A 24178-nucleotide genomic window follows, 5' to 3' on the forward strand; every position below is an offset into this window, starting at 1 on the left:
TGAAAGATTGATACTTCTCTTTTATGAAAATATTCCAATATTAACACCACAATAAGCAAATATTTCCCATGACCAGAATAAGGATCACGCATTATCTAACACTGAAAACCATAATTAATAATTATGTCACTATTTTAACAATACATTTTTTCAGCATAACTGAAAACATTAATAGATACTTTTAAAAATACATACTATGGCATATAAAGTTAGATTAATTCACAGAGACAGTGTATCAGATTTTGGAATATGTTTTTCTCTGTCAGTGAGAAGCATTAATCAAAATTGATGCAAATGTGAAAAGGAAACTTTTCCTCAGAACTATCAGCTAATTAAAACTTTGAAATTTTTACGCTATTCTTATAATCAAGGTGTAAAAGAGACCTATTATAGAAAACTATTCAGGAAAAGCTACAAGGGTAACTTTTAATCTCAGTTCTGCAGTGATTTTGTATTCAAAGGAATGAAGTATATTCCTTTTGAATTAACCATTGGCTTCAGTTCATACGACCTTTCAAGCAGACAGGACATTGAGCCATTCCTCATTATGCCCTCCAACAGCACTGATTACAAAGCTGGCTACACACACTGCTAACTGCTAGTCTACCTGTTCACACAAGTTACTCTTCTAGCCAAAGCCAATATGTATTCAAACATATCATGAATTTTTTTTAATAATCCATGCTAGTCCACTACTAGTTCAGTCCATGACAAAAACTATTAATTAAAAAAAAAAATCCATGTGGCTTCTGTGGTCTTCAACAATCCCTGTTCTTCATGGAGCATATTGAAATTTGCTCTTCTGGCACTGTAGAAATGTCCACTGGAACCTGGACAACGAACCTGGAAGACAGACACCTCTATCCCTATGGCACTGTGACCAGGCACATCTTTCTACCCCTCCTGGGGAAGCGTGGATTCAGCCTTTAAGCCCTGCGCAGTCTTTGGTCCGACCTGCAAGTGGCCACAGAGGTGGCTATTAATAAAACTGGTGGCCTTTTCAAATTCCCTCCTTTGGATGTGTGATCTGCCATGAATGCCTGGGTCATGCTTTCCTGTGTTAGGGTAACAAACAAAGACCATTCCCGGAACAGTCAGACACTGCAACGAGGCATCAGCTGAGTCAGCTCCTGCCATGGGCATTTATAATTCATGCAGGCAAGAAGGAAAGGTGAGAGAGGGATTTATTACTCCCTCTGGCAGACAGCAGGAATTGCAATTTGGAAGCTGTGTTTGGTAGCATGCAAACAGCTCAGCTTGCAAACTAGTGCTAAACCCAGACAACCATGGTCCATTTTGCTGCCAAACAACTTTGAGAGTCTCAAGGGTAGTGCCACCCACACAGATGGAGAAACTCCGTCCATAGGCAGGGCCTGGATCACCCCTGGCCTCTGCCAGAAGCTTGGCCTTTTACAGCACCATTACAGGCAGTGCTGGCATGGGCAGGGAGATGGACAGCCACAGCCAAAAGGGTGTTTGAGCATCTTCCTCCTCTCGTAATGTTGGGAGTTAAATGAAAATCCTTGTTTGGCTCTTGACTGCAAATGACTTGTCCAGGGCTATGATTCAAGTAGAGATTTACAGTGAGATCTTAAACTCAGCCTGGTCTAGTTGAAGGTGTCCCTGCACATGGCAGGGGTTGAAACAAGATGGTCTTTAAGGTCCTTTCCAACCCAAGTTGTGATTCTATGATTTATGATGACCCCACTGATGTTAGATATATTTCAACTAATTCCAGTGCTGTATTCCACATATTTCTCTCCAGAACAGAACCATCAGTCAATCCATCAGTCAGAAAATTTTCCACTTTTGTGCACGGTCTTTGGTGGTGGTGTTGACCTCTTGCTAGAGACCCTGCAACATGCATTCATGTAAATAGCTGAGTACAGTCAGTTGGAGGTGATTTTTTTCTCTAATAACCTAAAACGGGGAAGACAGAGTGGTAGTTTATCCACAGCCAATATTAACATCCAACACCATATGTCCTACAGGATCCAGTGCTCTGCAAGCAGATATTAAGGAAATGCCTTTGACAGGGAGAGACATCCCCAGAAGAGTGGGGATGAGGAGAGGGAAGCACAGCATGGCATTCAGCCAGAATAGGGTTTGGTTTTTTTTCCCCGAACATTCCCATCAGCATCACCTTTATTTAAACTTCACTTTCAATCAGCTTTTTTATTTTCTTCCAGGTGTATCCAGCAGCTCCTCTGGAGCTAAGAAATTTGTGTGTGGGTTTTCTTTCACGCACTGTGGGTAGGAAGGTATGTGGGAACTATAATTCAGTCACTCTAAATCACATGCAGCTGAAGCTTGAAAGAAAAATAGTAATAAATGTTTCAGATTGTCAGGCTCAGTGCAATTCTCAATCAATTAAAGCTTATTTTAGCACCAGGGCAGTTTATTTTTATAATGTTCTCCTGGCATTTTGATGCTTTCATGTTACCATGTAGCTAAAAGGTCTTGCTGGGAACAAATTACTCTTGGTAAAGCATTCTCTAAACTGCAATTTTAGTTTCCATCGATAATAAATAATATTCACAAGAGCAAACAGCAGCAAGAAAAGGGCTACTGGCAGTGAGAGAGAAAGGTATTGGACCTGGGTGAAGAAGGAAGATAAACCTAGGGCTCAAGCACAGTAAAACCACAGTTGTCTGGGCTCAGTCTGCCAAAGTATTCTTCAATGCATACGACTTCCAAATGTAATTCAGTGTGTTGAGACATTAAACAGTGAAAAGTCACCCTTGAAGGCATTTCTGCATCAGCTTTCTGCTCCTTTTCATGAACAGTTACAATTAAATACTGTGTCTGCATTTAGATCTGCATTTCGTGTTGTTATCATGGTTCCCCTTTCACATATATGGATCACCCAAATCAGAACTTCTCTTTTGCTGCACTTGAGAATTTGAACCACAGTGTCAGATTCACTTGGAAGGTTTCAGAGGTTCAAAAGTTGCTTAATTGATGAGGACAGCTCTTCCCTGATGCGGCAACAAAAGCCATAACTAGTAGTGTTTGTGGGTCCTTGCAGTGCATGGAAGCAGCTGCAAACAAGAACAATGCTGCGATTTCACCTCCGCTGGAATCACAGACAAAATATTTGTTTAATAAGAGGGGCAATAATCACAATAAGTTGTTCTTTTTTTTTTTTTTTTCCACTGTGGCAAAGCTATTAGGGAGGATATATCCTAAACTGTTGCACACTGTCATTATAAACTGATTCAACTTTTGCTCTAAGCTTTACCAGGCAAGGGAATTAAAAGCAAAGTGGAAAGGGTGTATGAAGAATGTCCCTTACTCCTTTTTAATTTACAGATTTCTAGCCTCCTAGTTGCTCTTGCTTTTCCTCCTTGGAGCCATCCCTCACAATATACTGCTCCAGGTAGAGGTTTTCTGTTTTCCTTTCCCAATCGGAAAAATACACCATATCAAACACTAAATAATAGGAAAATCAAGTCCTTCCAGCACATGAGAGAGCTATGGCAGGGTCATCAGCTCCCCTCTGGCAGCTCATGCTCAGGTGCTATCCCCTCACCTCGGATACCACTACAGGTTTGGCTCGGAAATCCAAGGAAGCTGCAGTTCAGATCTGTACATTCAGCATCCTTCTGGGCAAAGGAAGGACAAACCATTTTCCCTCAGCACGTCTCCTTCCAGTTGATGAAGCAGAACCAGCTGGCACTGCAAAAATCAGTGTTTTCACAACAAACACTGTGCTGTGACACATGACCTTAGCTAAGACGTCAGCACAGGAATACACACCTTGCTCTGGGCCACACACCTGGCAAATCCCTGCAAGCTCTGATCAGCCCTACACAGAGCACAGTTCCAGACTTGAGTTAACCAGCTGCTGCCTGGAACGAGCAGATAACCTCCAGTAAAATAAGCAGAAAAGCCATTAACTCTGCATTCTATATCCAGTGTCTGTCCTTGCAATCTCCACTCTCCCATCACAACACATCTGTGGTCCAGAACTCAATGTGTTCCTGTTAACAGTTTTATCTCCCCAGCAACTAGAGAAAAGTTACACAGCTGCAAAAAGTTATAGTTCAATATCCATCCAAGGTGATTTCAAACGACAGCTCTAAGTGTTTCATACCCCACTGGCTTTAATAGGTTACTATTATTAAATGTAAAAGTTTCAATTAAAAAATCATTAATTTTTTTTGTACTTTTGTGGAACTATCCAGTCTTTTTTTTCCATGTAAAACCCCAAACTTCCTCCCAGCATGCCAAAAACCTAGTCCATATTTATCCTCATTGGAGTGGGGACAACAGCCTTAACTATCATTTGCTAATTAGCTGTAGGTTTGGGCTCAGCTCCATGTTTTACCAGGCTTCCTTCCTGACTTCAGGCACAGCTGCAGCACAGTACTGAGATCTCCAGGCTGGCTTGGCAAGGTAGGACAGGACTTCTCTGATAGCGTGGCTGCTTTCAGCACTTGAACTGTGACATCTGCATGCTGAGGGGGAGTCATCTGCCACTTAGTCAGCTCACCCCACACTCCACATACAGCGCAGGTGGATGCTTTGCCCTCCTCAGCATCTCTTCCCTCATTTCTGAACCAGCAATCATAGCATTTCCTGGCCTGGCAGGTGTACTGCAGAAGGAACAAGGACAAATTTTCACTTACTGCTTAAAGGCAAAAAAAAAAAAAAATAACCCCACTGCCTTTTAATATATGATTTTGCCAGTTTAAGATCCTAAGATCTTGCTCTTGCAAGAGTAGGATCCACCTGATCCTGAGCACAGGATCCACTTCCCTACGCAATCCCATCTTCAACTCCTTGACATGCCTGCTGAAGATAGGCAAGTATCATACACAGCCCATGGAAATCAGGAAATCTTGGTGTTCATAGCACTGAACAGAGATGCACCTGACTCCCACCATCAATGAATGTGCCTACATTCACCAAAACCCTCCAGGCACCCAGCTGAGACTGAGTTAACACACTCCATAGAGAAAAACAGCTCTTTTAATCCCAAAGTGTCCCAAACATATGTCAAATGCGTCACATCCCAAAAACACCTTTTTCTTTCCTGAGTATAGCAGGAGCCTTGGATGACCATTTCAGCTGCAGGTGGGATGGCAAGAGGGCCAAGTGTGAAAACAGCAAGGAAACAAGCTGATGTCAGGTAAATAACGTTAGGAAGTGAGCTATGATTGTTTTCCCCTTGATATTTAATCCACTGAAAGTGCCAGTCTTAAATCCAGCAAATGCCACTGAAAATCACATTTCCTGCAGCCACCTACCATGAAGGGGGACAAAGCTGCAGAATTTTACCCAGATTTCCACTTTTACTCTGGTTCTCCTGCTTCTCTCCCATAGCTACTGTAGATGATCATCAGCAAATGAATAAAACTTTCTTCATGCGAATGGAACAACATGTGCCAGCTTTGCTGCTGGCATTCTGTCCACATGACTAGCACTCTCCTTTGCTAACCCTTCTTCCTACTTCTGCTGTTAACCCTCCACTCACAGACGAAAGGAAAACAAAGCAAACCTTGGGTACTTCTTCCCCCTCAGTGATATCAAAAAATTAGCCGGGATGAGGAGAAGGGGGGTGTTACATTTCCAGACAACGTAAGAGAATCAGATACTTCAAAATAACAGGTCTCCAAGAACTGGAAGATTTTTAAAAGCAAGGAAAATGAAATAATTTGAAACTATAAAAAGGAAATGCCCAGTTATACAGAAAGTAGCTTTTGGACCTCCCTGTCACAAGGCAAAATACTTAGATTCAAGAACTCCTCTGATGATCCATGCAAAGATCACTGACAGCTTCACAGACTGCATGCAAACACCTCAAAATCACTGTGTGAGCCGCTCATACTTCCCTCAGCTCAGCTATTCTGTATTCATCTGCCAAGAAGGTGAGAGACAGGGACAGCTTGCATGACCTGAAGCATTTATTATTCAATATTATTCCATATTTTCATGTTCTTCAGTAAGATGCCCGACCTCCAGGTTACCCCACAGGGATGACAGGGAATGACGACAGGAATATAAAATGAAAAAATACTAATATTTGCGTAATTTGGTCCCCTGGATGAAATCTCAGAATGAAATCAGAGGATCTAAAGATTATTAAGAGAGTCTGCCCTGTTTTTTAGGTTTATTTCACCCTTTGGCCATCTCACTTGGCTGCAGAATAAATATCATCTGCTGTGGCAATAACAAACACAGTTTGCTGGAGCTAAAGTTCCTGGTACACTACTTTATTTGCCTTGAACACTTCCGTAAAAGGAGTTAGAATGCCTGCAAAAGAAATCTTCATTTATTGCACCATTTGAAGGCTAGCAGAGAATCCCTCAAACAACAAGCAGCTAACAACTGGGTAAATGCCAGATTTCACTGAGTTGCGCCAGGGATGTATTTGGCCATGTATTTTTTGTTTGTGCATCCCCCATAAAGTTGAATCATCAGGCAAATTCTGCTTAATCAGAGCCTGAGCCAGTACACACTTAAATCAATGAGAGGCAATCTTGATTTCCAGGGGGAGGAATGGGAATCTAAATCACTTTATTATCAACTCAGACTCACTTTTTTTTTTGTTCTCACAGCAAAATCTACTGCTCAAGTGGCTTTAACCTACCCCTGTTACCATCAGTAATAGAGATCCTTAATCCAGCAAGTGGCCAAGCACCACCCACAAGCTTTTAAAACCCCAGGGAAAGCTTAGAGCAACCCTGGGAAGCATCCAATACCATACTGGACTGATAAGTAGAATAGCTATTTCAAGCTCTTTTCCTTATTTGTTACCATCCCAGATAAAAAGGCATTAACTAATTATTTTAATTGCACTTTTTGTAGTATTTCTCATGGGACCTGGACTGCAGCTGCCTCAGCTTGATCCCGTCTGGCTGGGGGATGGGATGCTATTATAAAATGTGTTTTCTCCAGAGTGAATGGGGCTTTTTGCTGCAGCTGTCTGTATCGAGGTGGGGGAGCTCTTGGAACAGGTGTGTGGCACAGAAATGCCCTCTGGTTTGGAACTACCTAATAGACTCCAGCAGGAAAACTTCAGCTCCACAGGAGCAAATCCAGTTGAAATCCAACCCCTCCTTTTTTGGTGGGGAGGATACAATGATTACTTTTAAAAGAACAAACACCTTTGTGGGACTGATGCCTTGGAAAGGTATTTATGTGGTTTTTTTCAACCAGAATTTTCTTAGTTTCTGGGGGCAAAATGTTGCAACGGTTTGGAAGAGTCATGATCTCACAGGCAATGAATTATCTGCTACAAGTTTCAGATCACTTATGGAAAAATATGCTGTTAGGAATGGAGCGAAGGAAAACACCTCCACAGAAACCTGATTAATCAAGTACAATTGGCAGCAAGCACAAGAGACTGTGCTCTTTAGAAGATATTTTTTAGTGCAGGTGAGTTTCTGCTCCCTTCCAAGTGACGTTGTCCTGTTTTCCCTGCTCCCATTCCTGTTTCAGGCCTGGTGGAACTGTTGGTGTCTCAAACCCCACACTCATTTTGCTTGGGCTCCACTCTTTTACAGATGCTTGGTGAGAGGTAAGAGAGGAAGGTAATTGGAATTTCCATTGGTTCCAACCAGGTTATCACTGTTAAAAATCTGGGTTTCCTTCTGAAAATCCTGCTCAGGTTAAAGATGAGTTACATCAGTATCAGAGGCACTGAGGTGGGTGTAAGACATTCCCAGGAGCTGGTCAGATCCTGTTTTGCAAAGGTTCCATGGTATCATCCTGTTCTAAACTTGCTACTGGAACATCTTTGTTCAGGGTGGACTGGGGGGGGTGGTGTTTCCCCCCATCATAGTCAGAATGTGATAACCAGAAATGGACATGACTCCTTCTCCGTGATGGATATTAGGGAGTTAACTTTCCCTCTTTGTTATTTTAGTTCATTTTCTGAAAATAACAGATATGCCCAGAGACCAGAAGAGGAGCTTTGGGAAATATTGCTGTTTTTTTCACTAAACAAATCCTGACAAGTTGAACATCCAAAGTACAGCAGCTCCCTTCCCCTCTCTGACCTTTGCCTCTCAGCTTGGGGAGGTTGTCAAAGGCCTCTCCTCCTCCCCTCACAATTTCTGCGTCTGCAGCCTGGTCTGTGCACTTGCTTGCAAGTTACCCCAGGGTAAAACAGCATCTCCTGACTCTGGAAGAGACTAAATTATATCGTTATATTATATTTTAGGTGCAGATAGGGTTTTCTTTGATTCTCGTACATCTGCACAGTTGCTTAATAAAAGTGCAGCATCTGGTCTAATGGGCACTAATTAAAAATAATAATAAAAAAATATATACCACTTTCTCAAACAGTTCCAACTAGCTGTTCCAGACTACATTATTTTATGGAAAAGTTCATGGTGTGCCAGGGCAGAATGGCTTTTTAATGAAGGAAACATGAAGCTGCATTATTACAAGCACTACATACTGGCTTAAACTGGAATATCAATGGAAAAATCAAACCTGTCCTGCTCTCAGCCACCTGTGTTTGTTATTGCACTGCTCCTCATCTTGTACAGCATTAGTGTTTGCATGGGGTTTCCATGATTAACAGAGAGGCAATCCAGTTTAGTGTAAACCCAGCAGGAAAATAATTTTAAAGGTTAGTTTTCAATGGATCAGTTTCCCAACACAAAAACAGACCCAAAAAACAGGAGAGAGGGTGTGTGGATGTTACACTGGAATTTGGAGATGAAGGGTGAGAAGGCTGGACACTTCTGGCAGTGGTGCTGCTTCCTGTCAGCTGAAAGTGTTTGCAGAGTGATGGCCTGAAAAAGTGACTTGTGGCATTCTCAAGAAAGCCCCACTGAAATCTTTGGAGAGCATCGCACCACATCTCTCTATTTTTGCACACCACGGGCTGGCTCTCCAACAAAGCCAGTCCACTTCAAGTAGGCAGGAGGACAAAGAAGTGTCACACAAGTGTCCAGGACAGAAAGCCCAAGACCAGCGTAGAGATGTAAGATTTTAAGCACAGGAGAGCTGCTGCTGCGCTGTGTCCCCTCGGGATGGGCATGTGGGGAGGGAGGTGCGGGGGCTGTGCTGGGCTGGATGTTGTGTAACAGAGCTGGATGTTGTATAGCTGCTCGTGGGCAATTATGTACAAAGTCACAACAGTGATGCTAGAAAGCTCCAGGCATCTTCACCAGAATTTGCTGGCCATTAATCCAGCAGAAGGCTGCTAATGGCATCTGATGGCTTTCTTTGTGCGACTGCTACTTAAGGCCACTCTGAAGGGCACAAACTCTTCCCTATTATAGAATGTGGGATTCAGGCAAAATGATGACTCTGAGTTTCAGAGGATGAGTTCTCAACATGACAATAAGCTAACGAGATGTGAACTTTATTTTTTAAGCCTTCAACCGTGAATTGGAAAGGAATCAACTCTTGAAAAGGAAGGATCTCTGATCAAAAATGAAATATCATCTAGTTAGAGGGGGTGAAAAATTCGTCCATGACATTCCATTACTGAAAACCCTTAGAACAACACTGATTATGAGCCTTACCCACTGCAAAGCTCTATTGCACTGCAGCTCCTGCGTGTCCACCCAGCATCCCTTCACAGGGAAAAGTGCACAGCATCCCCTGGGAAGTCCAGGGCATGCCAGCGTGCAGCAGAGATTTTTAATATGGGTCAGAAAGAGATGTTCCAGCAAAGGAAAACAGGCAGACAGAGGTGTTCTTCACTTCTTCCATGCAAAGAGAGCCCCTAGAGTAGGCCCAGGGGAAGATGACACAGATGATGAAAGGACTGGAGCATCTCCTGTGAGGAAAGGCTGAGGGAGCTGGGGCTGCTCAGCCTCGAGAGGAGCCCCAGCTGAGAGGGGCCCTCAGCCCTGGGTGTCCCTGGCTGCAGGGAGGGCTCAGGGCAGGGCCCAGGCTCTGCTCCGGGGCCCGGCAGTGGCACCAGAGCACCGGGCAGGGCCTGAGCCCAGGAATTCCCCTGCACAGGAATTCCCTGGGCAGCGACAGAGCCCTGAACAGAGAGGGTGTGGAGCTTCCCTTCCTGGGGATGTTTCAGTCCCTTCTGGACACACTCCTGTGCCCTGTGCTCTGGGATGGCCCTCCTGGAGCAGGGAGGTGGCACCAGATGTAACCCCCTCTGGTCCCTTCCAACCTTATCAGGTCTGGGATTCTGGGATCCTGTGAAAGAGAGAACCAGATCCATCAGGTCCAGCTGGGCAAACTTTCAACATCCAGAACTGGTATCAAGCTTATGAGCCTTTCAGTCCCTCTTTGGGCTGAAGGACCTTTAGTGTGGTTATGCAATGGCCAGTCCTGGCTATGACAACTTATTATGATTTGTTCCTGCCCAGCAAAAATAAGACACATAATTCATTGTGTGGCTCGGAAAGGGCTCACACAGCAATGCACAGCCACTGACTGTGAGCACTGCCCAAGAGCTGACCTCACGTCAGGGGGCAATAGATCTTTCTGAGAGTCTGGACAGTCATCTGTTATGAGCAAAAGCAGAGCCCAGCTACTGATAGAGGCAAGGACTCTGCTTATCTTGATACTCAGGCAGCTCCTTCCACCCTCAAGGAAAGAGATCACCTGATTCAGGAAGGATGGTGAGCATCATTTCAGTTAGCAAAGAGATGTAGCTTCCCTGTACCTAAGGACAGTGATGTCAAAATTGTGTCACTCAGCAAGTGTCCCACTGCCTGCCTTCCTGCCTGTCCCCAGGAGGGACTAAGCCAGAAGCCCAGCATGATCCCTCCTGTCCTGCATAAGGAAAACTCAGCGGGAGAAGCCGGAAGAGGACAAGAGGGTACCTGGCAGCCAGAGGCACAACCACGAACCAGCCAGACTGAAAAATCCCCCATCCTCTGGAACTGCTCCAGCGCAGGACAAGGCTAGGAATAATGACTCAGCTCTGTCCAGATCTCTTAAAAACACACTGAAAACACATTCTAAATCACCTATAGAATGGTGGGATTTATGCAGGCTAGTGAATATCTAGAGGGAAATCTAACCAGCCTGTACAGCAAGTGAGTCAAATGCAGTTTTTCATTTGGCTTGTAGTCAAAAGAAGATCAAATTATGTACCCAATCCTACCTTCACAAGTACACAGGACAGCAGTGTGGTTGAGAGCAGAATTTGATTGGAATAAAAGGAGTGAACTGGCCATTTCAATCCCTGCTGTGAGCATTCCTGATTAACACCAGCTGATAGTTTTAGAATAGTAGGTCTGAGGATTAAAGTATTATGTAGGCTGAAAACATTACGTCACATCCCTAAAATTACTTCTCTGTGTATCATTTAATACTCTGCATTCTCTTAGCTTCAACCCTTAGGTCCTCATTCACTAATGAGAATCTCCACCTCAAATCCAGTTAGGGTTACTCACTCACTCTCAGAGGCTTCTATAAGAGATTTTGCCTCCAACACTGTTTCATCATATTTTTTCATTTGTGCTCTTCAAATCCTACCTTAATGGTTTCCCTGGGAACCAGTGGAACATCCCATATGTAGATTAAGGAAAACTACAAGCCCTATTTTTGTTTTACACTGATAGTTCTTCGTGCAAAATAGTAATGCAATGTCCACTCACTCAAATATCTAAACTGCAAATAATACATTAAACTATCAGACTACCTTCTGACAAAAAAAATATTGCATTAAAAAAAAAAGTACTCGGATCCTAAAGTTCACAATCGCAACATCCCCTCTTCACAGGTTCACCTTCCAGAGTTTAGGCAGCAGACTACTTTACCTGCCTCTGCTTTGTTTACTGCAAATAATGGGAACTAAATTTTCTGGATGTCACATTACACAGAAAGATTTAAAAAAAAAAAAAATATAGTATATTAAAAGTGGCAAAAAATCTGATTAATGCTCTATCCTCATATCACTATTACATATACATCTAATCAAGGATATATTCTGTGCTTTTTCTGATCTGAAATTTATAAAAAATTAAGTCCAGCTTGAAATGTGCCCTGGGACCCTTCAGAACATGACTGTGGTGCACAAAAGCCAGAATTCTTCTGATGGAATGTTAGCTCTCTCAGTGATAGATCTGTAGAAAAGCTGTTCAGAAGACACATGCTATAAACAGCAGAGGAGAGCAGACATCTCTGGAAAAGTTCATTGCTTTTTAAGGCATCCAGTCAGGCAAATCAGCCCTTGGGTGTGCTTGTGTCTCCTCATTGACTACGGAAAGCGCTTAAATGGCCAGTTTAGATATGGACAACAGGTCAATGGAGAGGATTCTGCCCCTCTACCCCACTCAGGTGAGACCCCACCTGCAGAGCTGCCCCAGCCCTGGGGAACAACAGCACAAGGACCTGGAGCTGCTGCAGCCAGTCCAGAGGAGGCCACGGAGCTGCTCCAGGGCTGGAGCCCCTCTGCTCTGCAGCCAGCCTGGGACAGCTGGGGGTGTTCAGCTGCACAAGAGAAGGCTCCAGGGAGAGCTCAGAGCCCCTGGCAGGGCCTAAAGGGGCTGATAAAAAAGATGAAGGGCAACTTTTACAAGGACAGATAGTGACAGGACAAGGGGAATGGTTTTAAACTAAAAGAAGAGCAATTTAGATGGGATGTTAGGAAGATACTCTATTTTATTTAGTTTTAATCTCACTTAGTTGTTGTAAAGAAGCAAGAGCTCTCAACTCATCACCGAATCCCAGAATGGCTGGGTCCCAATGGACTTTAAAGCTCATCCCGTTCCACCCCCTGCCATGGGCAGCAACACCTTCCACTATCCCAGGCTGCTCCAAGCCCCATCCAACCTGGCCTTGGACACTGCCAGGGATCCAGGGGCAGTCACAGCTGCTCTGGGCATCCTGTGCCAGGGCCTCAGCATCTTCACAGTCAGGAATTCCTTCCTAACATCCTATCTGAATCCACCCCTGCCACAGGCAGGGACAATTTATTGAAGGCAGGAGATTCTGGTGATCCTCTATTCCTACTCCATGTCATTTGGCGAAGGCCCACCCTGGAACTGTGGCAGTTTGCTCAGAGCCTTCTCCAGTGAAGGTCTGAGTATCTCCAAGGAATTTCCACAGTTCCTCCCAGCAGCCTCTTGTAATGTTGAATGAATGCTCCCAGGAGTCCACTTAATAAATTTGCCTTGAAATTCCACAAAACTTCAGTAATTTGTGTAAGGACGGATTTTCTTTCCTTCTATCTATTTAGTGCTGCCAAAAATTAATCAACAGTGAAAAAATCATATAAAAAATAGTTTGATTTGTGGACCAGAAAATCTGGTGAGTTTTGTGGTCTGTGACCATGAGCAATTTGCTTTCAGCCCTAAGTAAACTTTTTTTTTTTTTTTTTTTTTGGTCAGAAAATGAAAAGTGCTGCAGATTAGATTAATTTACTTAACTTATTATACCTCTCACTCTGTTCCAAGCTTTAAGAATTATGAAAAGCTTAGGTAAAAAGCTAAGGAGCCATGTCACTTGTGCTGAGCTCAATCTTTTTTTGCAAATAACAACAATCCTGGGGGTTTTTTTGGTGATTTTAATTCCAGAGTATAGGCCACCAGAAGCTGTGAATTACTCCAACATATAACACAGCAGTATTTTTTGGTTTCAACATTAATAAAACCTTCCTGCCAAACAGATCTACTGAGGTGTGAAGTGGACAGGCATCTACGCTGCTTTGAACCTGCTCTTTGAAACTGATATTTTTCTTACTAGCTGCCTGACTGGGAAATGCATCACTTTCAGCTGCAGGTCTAGGAAGCTGCCCATGCTAAGAAAATTCCACCAGCTGTTACGTTACTTCCAAAATTCAGTTATCATTGAACTTGAAGTTCTTAGCCCATATGTGGTTACCTTTACACCAGTAAGTACAAACATATACATCCACTAAAACTGAATAATACCTACTTTTCTGTTCAGAACAGAAAGTTGCATGTTTGAAATGCCATAAATTACGTGACTTTAGCAAGGATGGATTATTGATAGGAAAAATTACTAGGACACTGAAAAATAAATCAGAATTGAAATCTTAAAAGTAATGGAATTTGGGAATTAACTGTAAAATGAGTATTGCTGAAAAATAAGAAAGCTCTTTAAAAGACAGCAGTTGATAGTTTGGGAGCTACAAAATATTGACAGCTTGCCAGGATCACATGGAACATACAGTCCCTCCAACAAAGCTGATCACACATAATTTTTACTTGCAAAATCACGTACAGGATATTGACAAGAGTAGCAGCAAAACAGAATTGATAACTGAGCACACAGTTCTCACATTGCCAGGAAAAACAGGTCAACAGCTATTTCCTTCTGAGATTTCAAGCTGGGATATATATAACTGAGTTCACAAACCAGAAATGCTCATCTGCCCAGTCTTAGAGGTCCAAAAAGTGGCATTTTGCTGAAACCACATGAGTAGCTAAGAACACCAAAAATACTATCAGAGTTTAAACTTATCACACCAGAACTTCAGACTTTAAAGGTCAAAGACATTAGTGTGAGATTTCACTTCAGAAGATGTACTTCTCTTCCTGTTCTTGGAAAAGGGGGCTGGAAGCTCCTCAGTGGCTCCACATCCTTGCTAGTAAGACCCAGAGTGACTCAGTGAGATTATTAGTGAGGTGGAGTTTTTGTACTAATTAAAGATAATTTTCCTAACAGAGACTGCATTGACAGTTATAATCAATAAATTTATATATCTTACAGCATGTCTTAATCCCAAATAGCAAGAATCACATTCTTGAGAGTTTTGTAAGGCAAATGCATCCAACTTCTTTGGGAAATAATTGGAAAGTTAATAAATGAACACTAAGGGTTAGAACTGATGATGATGATGATGTGTAAACACAATAAACAGTCATTTTCCTGTTCTGTGACTCTGAATCCCATTAGAGCAATTCACCTGTCCTGCATCACCTCCTCTGGCTCACTCTTTCCCAGAAATGAACTATTGATTACACCTCTAGTCTGTCACTTTCAGTGACCTAGCAAGCCTCCCATGCACCAATTTAAAAAACAGTTTCCAAGTAAAAGCTGTTTGGAAGAGGAGGCAGACGTAAATTCATCAAACTCAACAAAAAAGGGGTTATTCTAATTCAACCTATAACAATATGGTCTATAGAACCAAAGCTCTATCTGGGAACTTTGCAACAACTTGAGATTGTCCCTCTCTCCATGCATGGCTCCCCAGAATGAACAGTTGATTTATTTAATGAGACAGCCTGTTTTCCATTTTTCCAAGTTTTTTTCCCATATAAATCCGGGGGTTCTGAGGATCCTAGGTGCATCTACTTCAACGTATTCACTGTAGTCAGTGACAGCTCTGTTGCTATCACACAACCTTTTAATGAAAATTCCCTGCATCTTGGGAAACTTGGTATTTTCAAAGCACCTCCATATCCTGTGAGGGAAGATGCTATATAAATGCAAATCCTGACTATTCCCATTTTATCACTTTTCCTCACAAGAAAGCACCGCTGGTTTTCAATACTTTATAAAAACACTTATGCCTGAAGTGGACTCCTAAAAATAAGTTAATATTAAAGTAAACATAATAACAGCCAAGAATAAAATCACTCTGCAAAAGCAGAGATTTAGATTTGGAGGAAACCAAAACAGGTGGTCTAAAATCCCTGTAGTCCTTGAACAGTTTAATCCAAAATAGTTGCAGTTTTTCAAAACCACAATTCATATACCTATTGATTTGCTCTAGAAATACTAGAATTATTCTAGAAACAGGTTTAGGTGCTTCTGTATGTTCATCCTAAACCAAGCTTATTTTGACTCTGTCTAAAATTTGGATCATTTTTGAGCAAAAATCGACTTGTTTGGTTACTGTTAATTTAAAATACTATGCTTAATTAGTCCATCAAATCTTTCAATCTGATTTACCTGTGGAAAAGTCGTTTTAGAAAGGAGCTATATGCAAAAAACCCTCCTGGCCAAACAGTGCTGAGCACAGGTCCAGTCGGTGGCTGGGGAGTAATTTTGTTCTTCAAAGCAAAGCTGTAATAGGCCGTGGGTGCTGCATCATCCCTCTGGAGTGCAATTAATTGCAATTACTGCAGCCTGTGTTTGTGGCTTCTGACTCCTGAAGGAATAGCTGAGTATTCTCTTTTTGCCCATGAAACAAGCTGCATTTTCTCTGTTGTGTTTTATCTGATCTGCTCCTTGCCCATCTTTTTTTTGGAATCTTGGCTTTTGTCTTTTTCTCTCTTCCGTGGTACCTCTGCACCCTTGAAAACCTGGCCTGCAATTAGAGCGTGTAATGCCAGAGAGGTGCAGTGCTGCTGTCAGCCTCTCCTGCACGTGATGGAAAGATTCATTACTCCAATCCCTCAGCAAACTGGTGGAAAGTGGATAATAGATCCTAGATAAGAGATTTACTTGAAACCGGAGAACAGTATCTTAAATCTCCTTCTCCAAGGACAGAGCCAGTGTCACATTCGTGGGGTCAAGTGCCAAGACGCAGGTTCCTTTTCCTCCCCTGTCCACCCCACACGGGATCATCTGCCCCGCTATTTTGTTTGATGGGGTCCCGCGTGACCTGCAGCCTCGCATACACCCTGAGCACTCATCCCTGAAAACTCATGCTCGTGCTCAAATGAACATTCCTTTGATTAACTTGGCAGCATCTGCACAGTGCTCAAATTCTATTTAGGTAGCACAGGAGAAAACACCCCGCAACCCCACAGAAGTCACGTTGAGGCAAATCATCTCTGAGTCAGATTAAATAGGATTTAATTTGACTTCTGATTTGTTTACACTTCATCACACAGCCAGTCTCCATTATGATCCCTCTTTATTTCCTACTTCTACAACTTCACACCATTCTCTTAACATATGAAACTATTATTAGAATTATTTAAGTACTCCAAGGTTTTTTGGCAACTCTGTTACCTGCAGGTGTTAGCAGCTTGCTAGAACATGTAAAGGAAGCAATCTGAAGTCCATGTGAAGTTCTGCAGATAATTGCAAGAGATCTTTAGGTTTCAATCCCCCCTCCCATAGCAAGCATGCATCTTACAGATGTGCCATGCCTGACTCTGAACTCCCACTTCCTGACATAACAAAGGTATTTTACTTTGAAGAGAAAAATTACCATTTGAAAAAACCTAATTCCTTTGTGTTTGGAGTTGACTCACAGTTTTTAACCAAGCTTTCAGATTAATGCAGATCGCTGTGGAGCCAGGTTTCCTGTAAAGGCTTGCAGGAATGGATAGGAAACGTGCTGAGGCGAGAACAGCACATACCCTTTGCAAGAAACCCAGCCAGACCAGGAAAGCAGCAGCAACCAGGCATTTTGCAATCAAATTGCCCCTTATTTTACTGTGATTACTTATTTACCTTCTACACATGCTGTGGCTGCCCTCCTGTTTTGCCAGGCTGCCCCTTTCTCTGTGTTTCTCCTCCACTGCCACTCATGGACTCCTGCTTCTCTCGCTCTTTGAATCACGGGCTGTCCCCCTCTCTCACCTCCCCGGATCGTCAAGCCGGATCCAGCCTTCACCTCTGCATCACAGGCAGCTTCCACCAATGCTGGATTTCAATTTCCTCCTGATGTCAAGTTTCAGCCCAGCCCACGGCTCTTGCATCACGAGCTGGAAAATCCTCCTCTGCTCCAGACTTTGTGAGGGATGTTTGCAGGAAAGCAGCAGTTTTATTCACTCTGTACTTTAGCCCCATTTCTGTTGCAGATTTTCTGTTTTATGTGACAAGAAGCAGCTGTTTGTGTTGGGGGAAGCCTCTTTCTTGAGCTAAATCCTTGCCTTTCCTCGAAACAGATCTTTCAGTTACTCCAGCAGCACTGAAATCTCCTGTAGTCAAGAAAACTTCTCTAAGGAACATTTCTTCTATCAGACTTTATTTTTATATCCATAAGAAACACTTAGACCATTTTTAAAAGGGCATTATTTATCTTCAAATAACATGATTCTAAATCTAAAAATTTTAAACCCATGCAACTTTTTAGGGCTATGAGCGCTAAAAAGGAGGGAAAAAAAAAAAAAAAAAAAAAAGAAAAAAAAAAAAAAGGGTGGTGTTGGAAGACTTATTACCTGCATGATTTTTAGTTAAATGCTGAATCTATGGGGTAATCCTGCAAATTCACTCATGAGCAACTTGATTCAAACACTGACCTGTTTGGGGCCACTCATGTGAATATAGTGGCAGCACAAAACAGGTTAAAATTTTCGGAATCTGGGGTATTAGCTTAATATCTGATTGAGGCCAGGACTGACTGCTGCTGTTTGTTTAACACGCTGCAGAATGCAGCTTTCTTCTCCTTCGAAAAGCCCCAGGGGTGGATCTCCAGTTCGAGTGAGCACTCACAGCAGATTGCTGATGACTTCTGGAGAAATGTCCCTGCCTTATCAACTCTCTATCACATTTTGCTCTGAAAATCACGTTTGAAGTTTTAAAACTGGGTAAATGTGTGAGCTTGATTACAGACACTCATGCAGATAAGATAGCGGACAAGAAGTTACATTGCAGGACTACCCTACTTCTCATAAAAATTCTGTGCCAGGTCTCCGAAATTCTGTACCAGATCTTTTCAAATCTGCAGTAATTCAGCAGTTTACTTGACTTAGAAAGCAGTTAAGAGAATGCCTTCCCCAAGCGCTGAACAACCCGCTCTGTTTAAAACAAACCACCACTAAATCTGGACTCTAACTCAGTGAAATTAATGGCTGCACCATATTCCAGCTTTCAGAAATCCCAAACCAGATATATTTGCAGGATTCCCTGGGAAATATGGGAATAGGAGGGATGAAATTTTGTTTCCTCACACAGAAATGGCAGTGAAAAGAAAGGGAGAACAATATTCTCATCTGATCCTGAGGATCAAGGAGAAATGGCAAGTTCAGCTGAGTATCTCAGGAGTGAAAACTCAGAGAGTTTTATCTCAAGGAAACAAATCAGATCAAAAGGCACTGATTTCAGACATACTATAAGAGATCTGGTGCTTCCGAGCAGGGACGAGATGAGGTCCTACTGCTTCCAAGGGATGTTGTTATCAACACAGCAGTGTCCACTGTCACCTTTAGAAACCTTCCTGTCTTCTTTTGCTCTGGTGGTGGAGCAGCACCCTGACCCTAGAGGAAAAACATTAAAATACCAAATGCAATAAACACTCAGCACATGGAGGGTGCTAGTAGAGCACACACTTGCTGGGAAAGCAAGATGATGATACCACTTTGCTACTAATGTCACAAATGACATTCTCATAGATGCTGCCAGCTCTGCTCTGCTCAACATTTGAGAAATAAAAGAAAGCTTCCTGTCAAGAACACAGCAATGATGATGATGATGAAACCCAAATCCTTCAACCAGGATACAGAGGCACAACTGCAGCAGGGCAGATAAGCAATCTGATGGCTGCTCCATGTTAATATAAACAAAATTGCCGAATCAAAATTAATAAAGAAATGACATTTATTATGCGACCGAAATATCGGTTTCAAACGCCACGATCGAGAAAAACAGCACCGAGCCTGGGGTCGGAGCTGGGTGAACACTCATAGATCTGATCTCTATCGCACCAGACCTCCCAAGTTCGCGAATGCTGCTTTGGCTGGTCCCTTTTTATACAGTTTTTGGGCAGAGTCTGAATTAATTCTATTCTTCTCGTATTCATGAAGTTTTCTTGGCCCGGAGTTGGGCTGCACAAAGCCTTTCCTGGGTCTGATGAATTGTCCATCCTGGGTGATGAGTGGGCCATTTCTGCTGATGGATGGGCCATCTCTGGTTCCCGGAACAGTTATTTTTAGTTCCCGGAATGTCCGATTCCTTATCAGATGCGATGTAGATATCAGAGTGTGGTGATCAAGTCGTCATGGTGCAAATGTCCCGGTGATAAGATCTAACCCCACCTAGGTGGAATCCTCACTTATTGTGAAAGAAATACTTTTAGTGTTGTGAATTTTTTCTCTCAGCTAGGCTGGTGCAGGGATTTAGAAACTCGGTCTCTGTAGGGTCTAATTATATTTCAGTTTTATATATATAATAGCACGAATTACGTATTTTATTTATAACAATGTGCTCCACTGACAAGGGGTGATGCTCACAAGTCACTGCCTGGAAGCACAGGTCGGATTGCAATTGATAAGAGAATCTGCAGTACTTGTTTTGCATCTACTGTGTGTGAGTTTGAGCTAGTTCACATTACTCTGCATTTTCATCCTCTGGGGACAGCAGGCATGAAGGAGATAAGGCATGAGAAGTAAAGGAAGAAGAGAGATGGAGGCACAGCTAGTTTTTAGAAGCATAGTGAACAGCTCAATATTTCACGCCTGTCACAGCCATTCTACAACCACACTGCAAAGCTGGCAGGTTACAGCCTTGCCCAAACATGCATCCACAATTTCCTTTCAGCCCTGCTGCCAAACACACCTTGAGGCTGCTAAATCTTTGGGTACCACAATGCAGAAACCTAGTGTAGAAATACCCTAAGTGCAGGGAACTTTGTGAGAAGTTCATTTTGCTCCAAGGGATTTTCTGTAGACAGAAATCACAAAGGGCAATAGCCTAATAGGGTTTTTTAAAATGGAAATACCCACAGTTATGTTAGAGATAGTAGATCTAGAGATAATAATGTGATGTTTTTGGAGAGATATAACCCCCTCCATCTTCAGAACAGAAGCCAGTTATTAGACTGGCTATGATTACAGAGGAACTTCCCCTCATGAGTTTCTCATTTCAAAACTGCCACATGCCCAAGATTTATGCCTTTCCACAGAAGCCACAAGCAGCAGCTTTCCTCAGAAACTGTGCTGTGCGCTGACCTGATACTGAGATACGAGGCTGAAACGAATACAACTACTTCTGCTTTTTGCCATAATCTCTGATTACATACGTGTCCAAAGCATTTCACTACATCCCACAGAAATTAAGGCCCTGGGGATAAAGAAGCTCGCTGTGCAGTCCTAGGCATGCCTGGCCAAGCAGAGGGGAGCAGGATGACAGGCACTCAGGTTGTGCTAAAACTTCAGCAGCGTCATGGCCTGAAGAGTGTACTGAGAAACTTGAGCAATAAACAATAAATTCTGAAATGCAATACTTCCAAAGCAATCGACTCCAAGGCTAGGAAGCAAGCCCTGAGACCAAGCCAACTGCAGGTCAGTGTTATTGCAGGGGCACAGAGGCTGCCTCAAGACCAACCTTGTTTTCATTCAAGATGGGGAAAGATTCCTTCTGGAATTTCAGCCTCCTAAAGTCTCCATTAAGGCTGTTGAAATCCAAGCCTCTGAAAACTCTTTAACGTTACAAAAGTGGTTCAAACAACTAGCAAGAAAAATTTTCATACATTTTCTCTTTTTCTTCTGGGGTTTTCTCTGAAATAGGTCCTGATCTTACAGGTAGTTTTGAAGATGGAGGAGCACACTATTTGTAGGCACAAACAGAACAGTTGAATACACATTAGAACAATCATATTTGCCAGAGAAGACAAGAGAAGGAAAACTCACAGTCAGAACTGGAACATTATTGCACCATATGCTTTCCAACAGCCAAGCACAACAGGGGCCCTGCACAATCCTTGCCTTACTGCACCCTGTTGTAGTTCCACCTGGAAAGACATATGGCAGTGCCTAGGAGAGAAAGTGTTCCTTTTTATTTTTTTTTTTCCTAATGTTAATGTTATTTCCCAGCTTTAAAGGAACATTTGATTATGAAACATACTCAGCCCAAGGATGAAAAAAATGTTCCTATCTGTTCCCACTAATGATAAAAACAGGTCGATTGACCTGTTGGTATTATGACCAAATGAAAATTTGAAGGAATGGCTTGGCTACTGCTTTGTCTCATGCCTCACTGACAAAATTGCCTGCTGTCCAGAAACCTGGTGCCTCACAGCTATGGCAGGGACACTAAAAAGTGTCTTGGGAGAGTGACCTTGTAAAAATCATTCTTCTGCTTATGAAATGAAAAACACTGCTTTGTAAAGAACTGACCATGAGCAAGTATTCAACACCACAAGAGTTGCTTTTACCCCTGATTACAGCTGGTCTTAAAATTCCATTTTTTACTGAGGGCACATTCAATATTACAGTAACCTGCTCATGACTGCTGCTGAGTGAGGGAAGTAGTAGTTATGTTAAAAGATGTAAGAATAAGAGACTACACAAAAAGCTCTTATAACTACCCTATAATCACTCAGGTAAGCAGAAATATTTTAACAGTGATGTTATTGTAGCAGTAATGCCATTGTAGCAGTAATGCTTTTCACCTTCCTTCACAGTAGCTCAGAGAGAGGTATGTTGATCACTTCCGGTAAAAGAGGGCTATATTTGAAAAAACCCTGCATAAAGTTGATTATTTCAAGTCTCACCACCCCATACCACCACTGAGTATGAGAGGAATATGGTGAAACTTTGTATTTGCCTCACCAGCCTGGATTAATAATTGTGCGGAATTGTTCCACCTCCCTTCAGTGAGGGTGCCCTTCCTCTGGCCACCCCAAACTGTAGCTTAGCCCTGTGACATCTGCTGCCTCAAAGGGTCATATCTGCCTTAACAGGCATCTTAACCAGAGATTGCCCCAGGCAGCTGATCCAACTGGGCTTTGAAGAGACAGCTCCTCCATCGCAGCACACATAAAGTGCTCACAGTGGTTTTACGACTGAGTCACAGAATCATTCAGGTTGGAAAAGAGCTCCAAGCCCACGGAGTCCAAGCTGTGCCCGACCCTCACCTTGTCACCAGCCCAGAGCACTGAGTGCCATGTCCAGGCCTTCCTTGGACACCTCCAGGGCTGGGGACTCCAACACCTCCCTGGGCAGCTCTTTCCAAGGCCTGACCACCCTTTCCAGGAAGAAATTCCTGCTGGTATCCAACCCAACCCTCCCCTGGCCCAGCCTGAGGCCATTCTCTCTCCTCCTGTCCCTGTTCCCTGCGAGCAGAGCCCGACCCCCCCGGCTGCCCCCTCCTGTCAGGGACTTGTGCAGAGCCACAAGGTCCCCCCTGAGCCTCCTTTGCTCCAGCCTGAGCCCCTTTCCCAGCTCCCTCAGCCGCTCCTGGGGCTCCAGCCCCTTCCCAGCTCCGTTCCCTTCCCTGGACACACTCCAGCCCCTCAATGCCTTCTGTGAATTGAGGGAACGTGGCTGCTGGGCCTAGCTCAGGCTGGGAGATTTCAGTCTTGATCTGTTCATTTCTTGAAAAATAATGATTCACAGATTCCTTGGATACTTCAAGCCCTGTGCACCAGGGTTCACCCATGACTGCTCACTCCTGATGGAGCACCCTGGACACCTGTTGACCCCTGCATGGGCCTTGCTCAGGACAGGCTCCTCGTGCGGCCACTTTGGCCCACACCGCTCCTTTCAATCAACCACAGAACTCATTCTGCTCCCAGATGAACAGACGTGACCTCCCCAGTGCAATTTGGCAGATGTTCTCAATATACCAAAGTTGACACAAGGCTGAGTAGTAGCCCTTATTTAATTCACTGTAGAAAATCTGCCTGTGTCCTTCCTGAAGCAGAAAAACACTTAATTCCTTGTGCTTTCCCTTCTTTTTCATTCTGTCTTTTGCAACCAGAATAGAATGAATGCTACAACTAATCTCTTTCGAATCTTTGATAAAATAGAACTACTTCTACTTCCATTTCACTATATTGAATATTACAATTTAAAATAATAATATGTAATTATAAAATTTATTATAATAATGAATTATTTTAAGATGAGGAAGCATTGTTAATTTCATTCACAAGCAGGGACCTTTTGGCAAAGAAATTATGTAAATTTTCAGTAATGTCTTTAATTCATTTCCCAAGTAAATTCAGATGCTTTTTAAAGACTCTAAACGAGCTTGGATAAGTTACCTACTCATTCATTTGGTTCAGGCAGGCAAGCAAGTGTGTTTCACTAGCACAAATGATCACACCAACCATTTCAAATTTACACGTAATTGTCTTTGCTTAGCACTCTTTTTTTACAGCTTTTCAAAAACAGTCATTTGGGGACAAACTGCTTAAAATGACAACAGCAATCCCACATTTAAGGAGAACAGAATAAATGCAGCACTAAGGCAGCGCTTTTGAAAATCATATGTACTGCTTTTATGTGTTAGAATTAATATCAGATGTTCTTGCACGGCATCCAGTGAAGGAGCAGAAATAATACCATGTGGCACATGCTACTTGTCATTCAGTCACAACACATCACAGGCAAACAAGATGCTGAAATGCTGTCCTGAAGTGCCTGTCTCTCTCCATTCCTAAGTAAGGCCTCCAAGGAAGATATCTCTGTCAAATGCCTCATATTTTGTG

The 24178-nt window shown here is 42.9% G+C and overlaps 1 protein-coding gene across 3 annotated transcripts in view; it reads right to left on the reverse strand.

Moving 5' to 3' along the window:
- ST8SIA5 (ST8 alpha-N-acetyl-neuraminide alpha-2,8-sialyltransferase 5) overlaps nt 1–17438 on the reverse strand; it is a 68745-nt gene extending 51307 nt beyond the window's left edge. Inside the window, exon 1 of one of the 3 annotated variants that reach the window (XM_042028793.1) lies at nt 17257–17438. Coding sequence is in view for 2 of the 3 variants with exons in the window: in XM_042028797.1 (XP_041884731.1) it covers nt 17257–17267 (11 nt within the window). In the remaining variant the exon portion in view is untranslated. The remainder of the gene's footprint in view (nt 1–17256) is intronic. The other 2 variants (XM_042028797.1, XM_042028798.1) reach the window with 2 other exon arrangements.
- Nucleotides 17439–24178: the final 6740 nt, after the last annotated feature.

The sequence above is a fragment of the Corvus kubaryi genome, unplaced genomic scaffold, assembly GCF_017639235.1.
Source record: "Corvus kubaryi isolate FWS band 111438036 unplaced genomic scaffold, C.kubaryi_AGA036_p1.0 37308, whole genome shotgun sequence".
Taxonomy (NCBI): domain Eukaryota; kingdom Metazoa; phylum Chordata; class Aves; order Passeriformes; family Corvidae; genus Corvus; species Corvus kubaryi.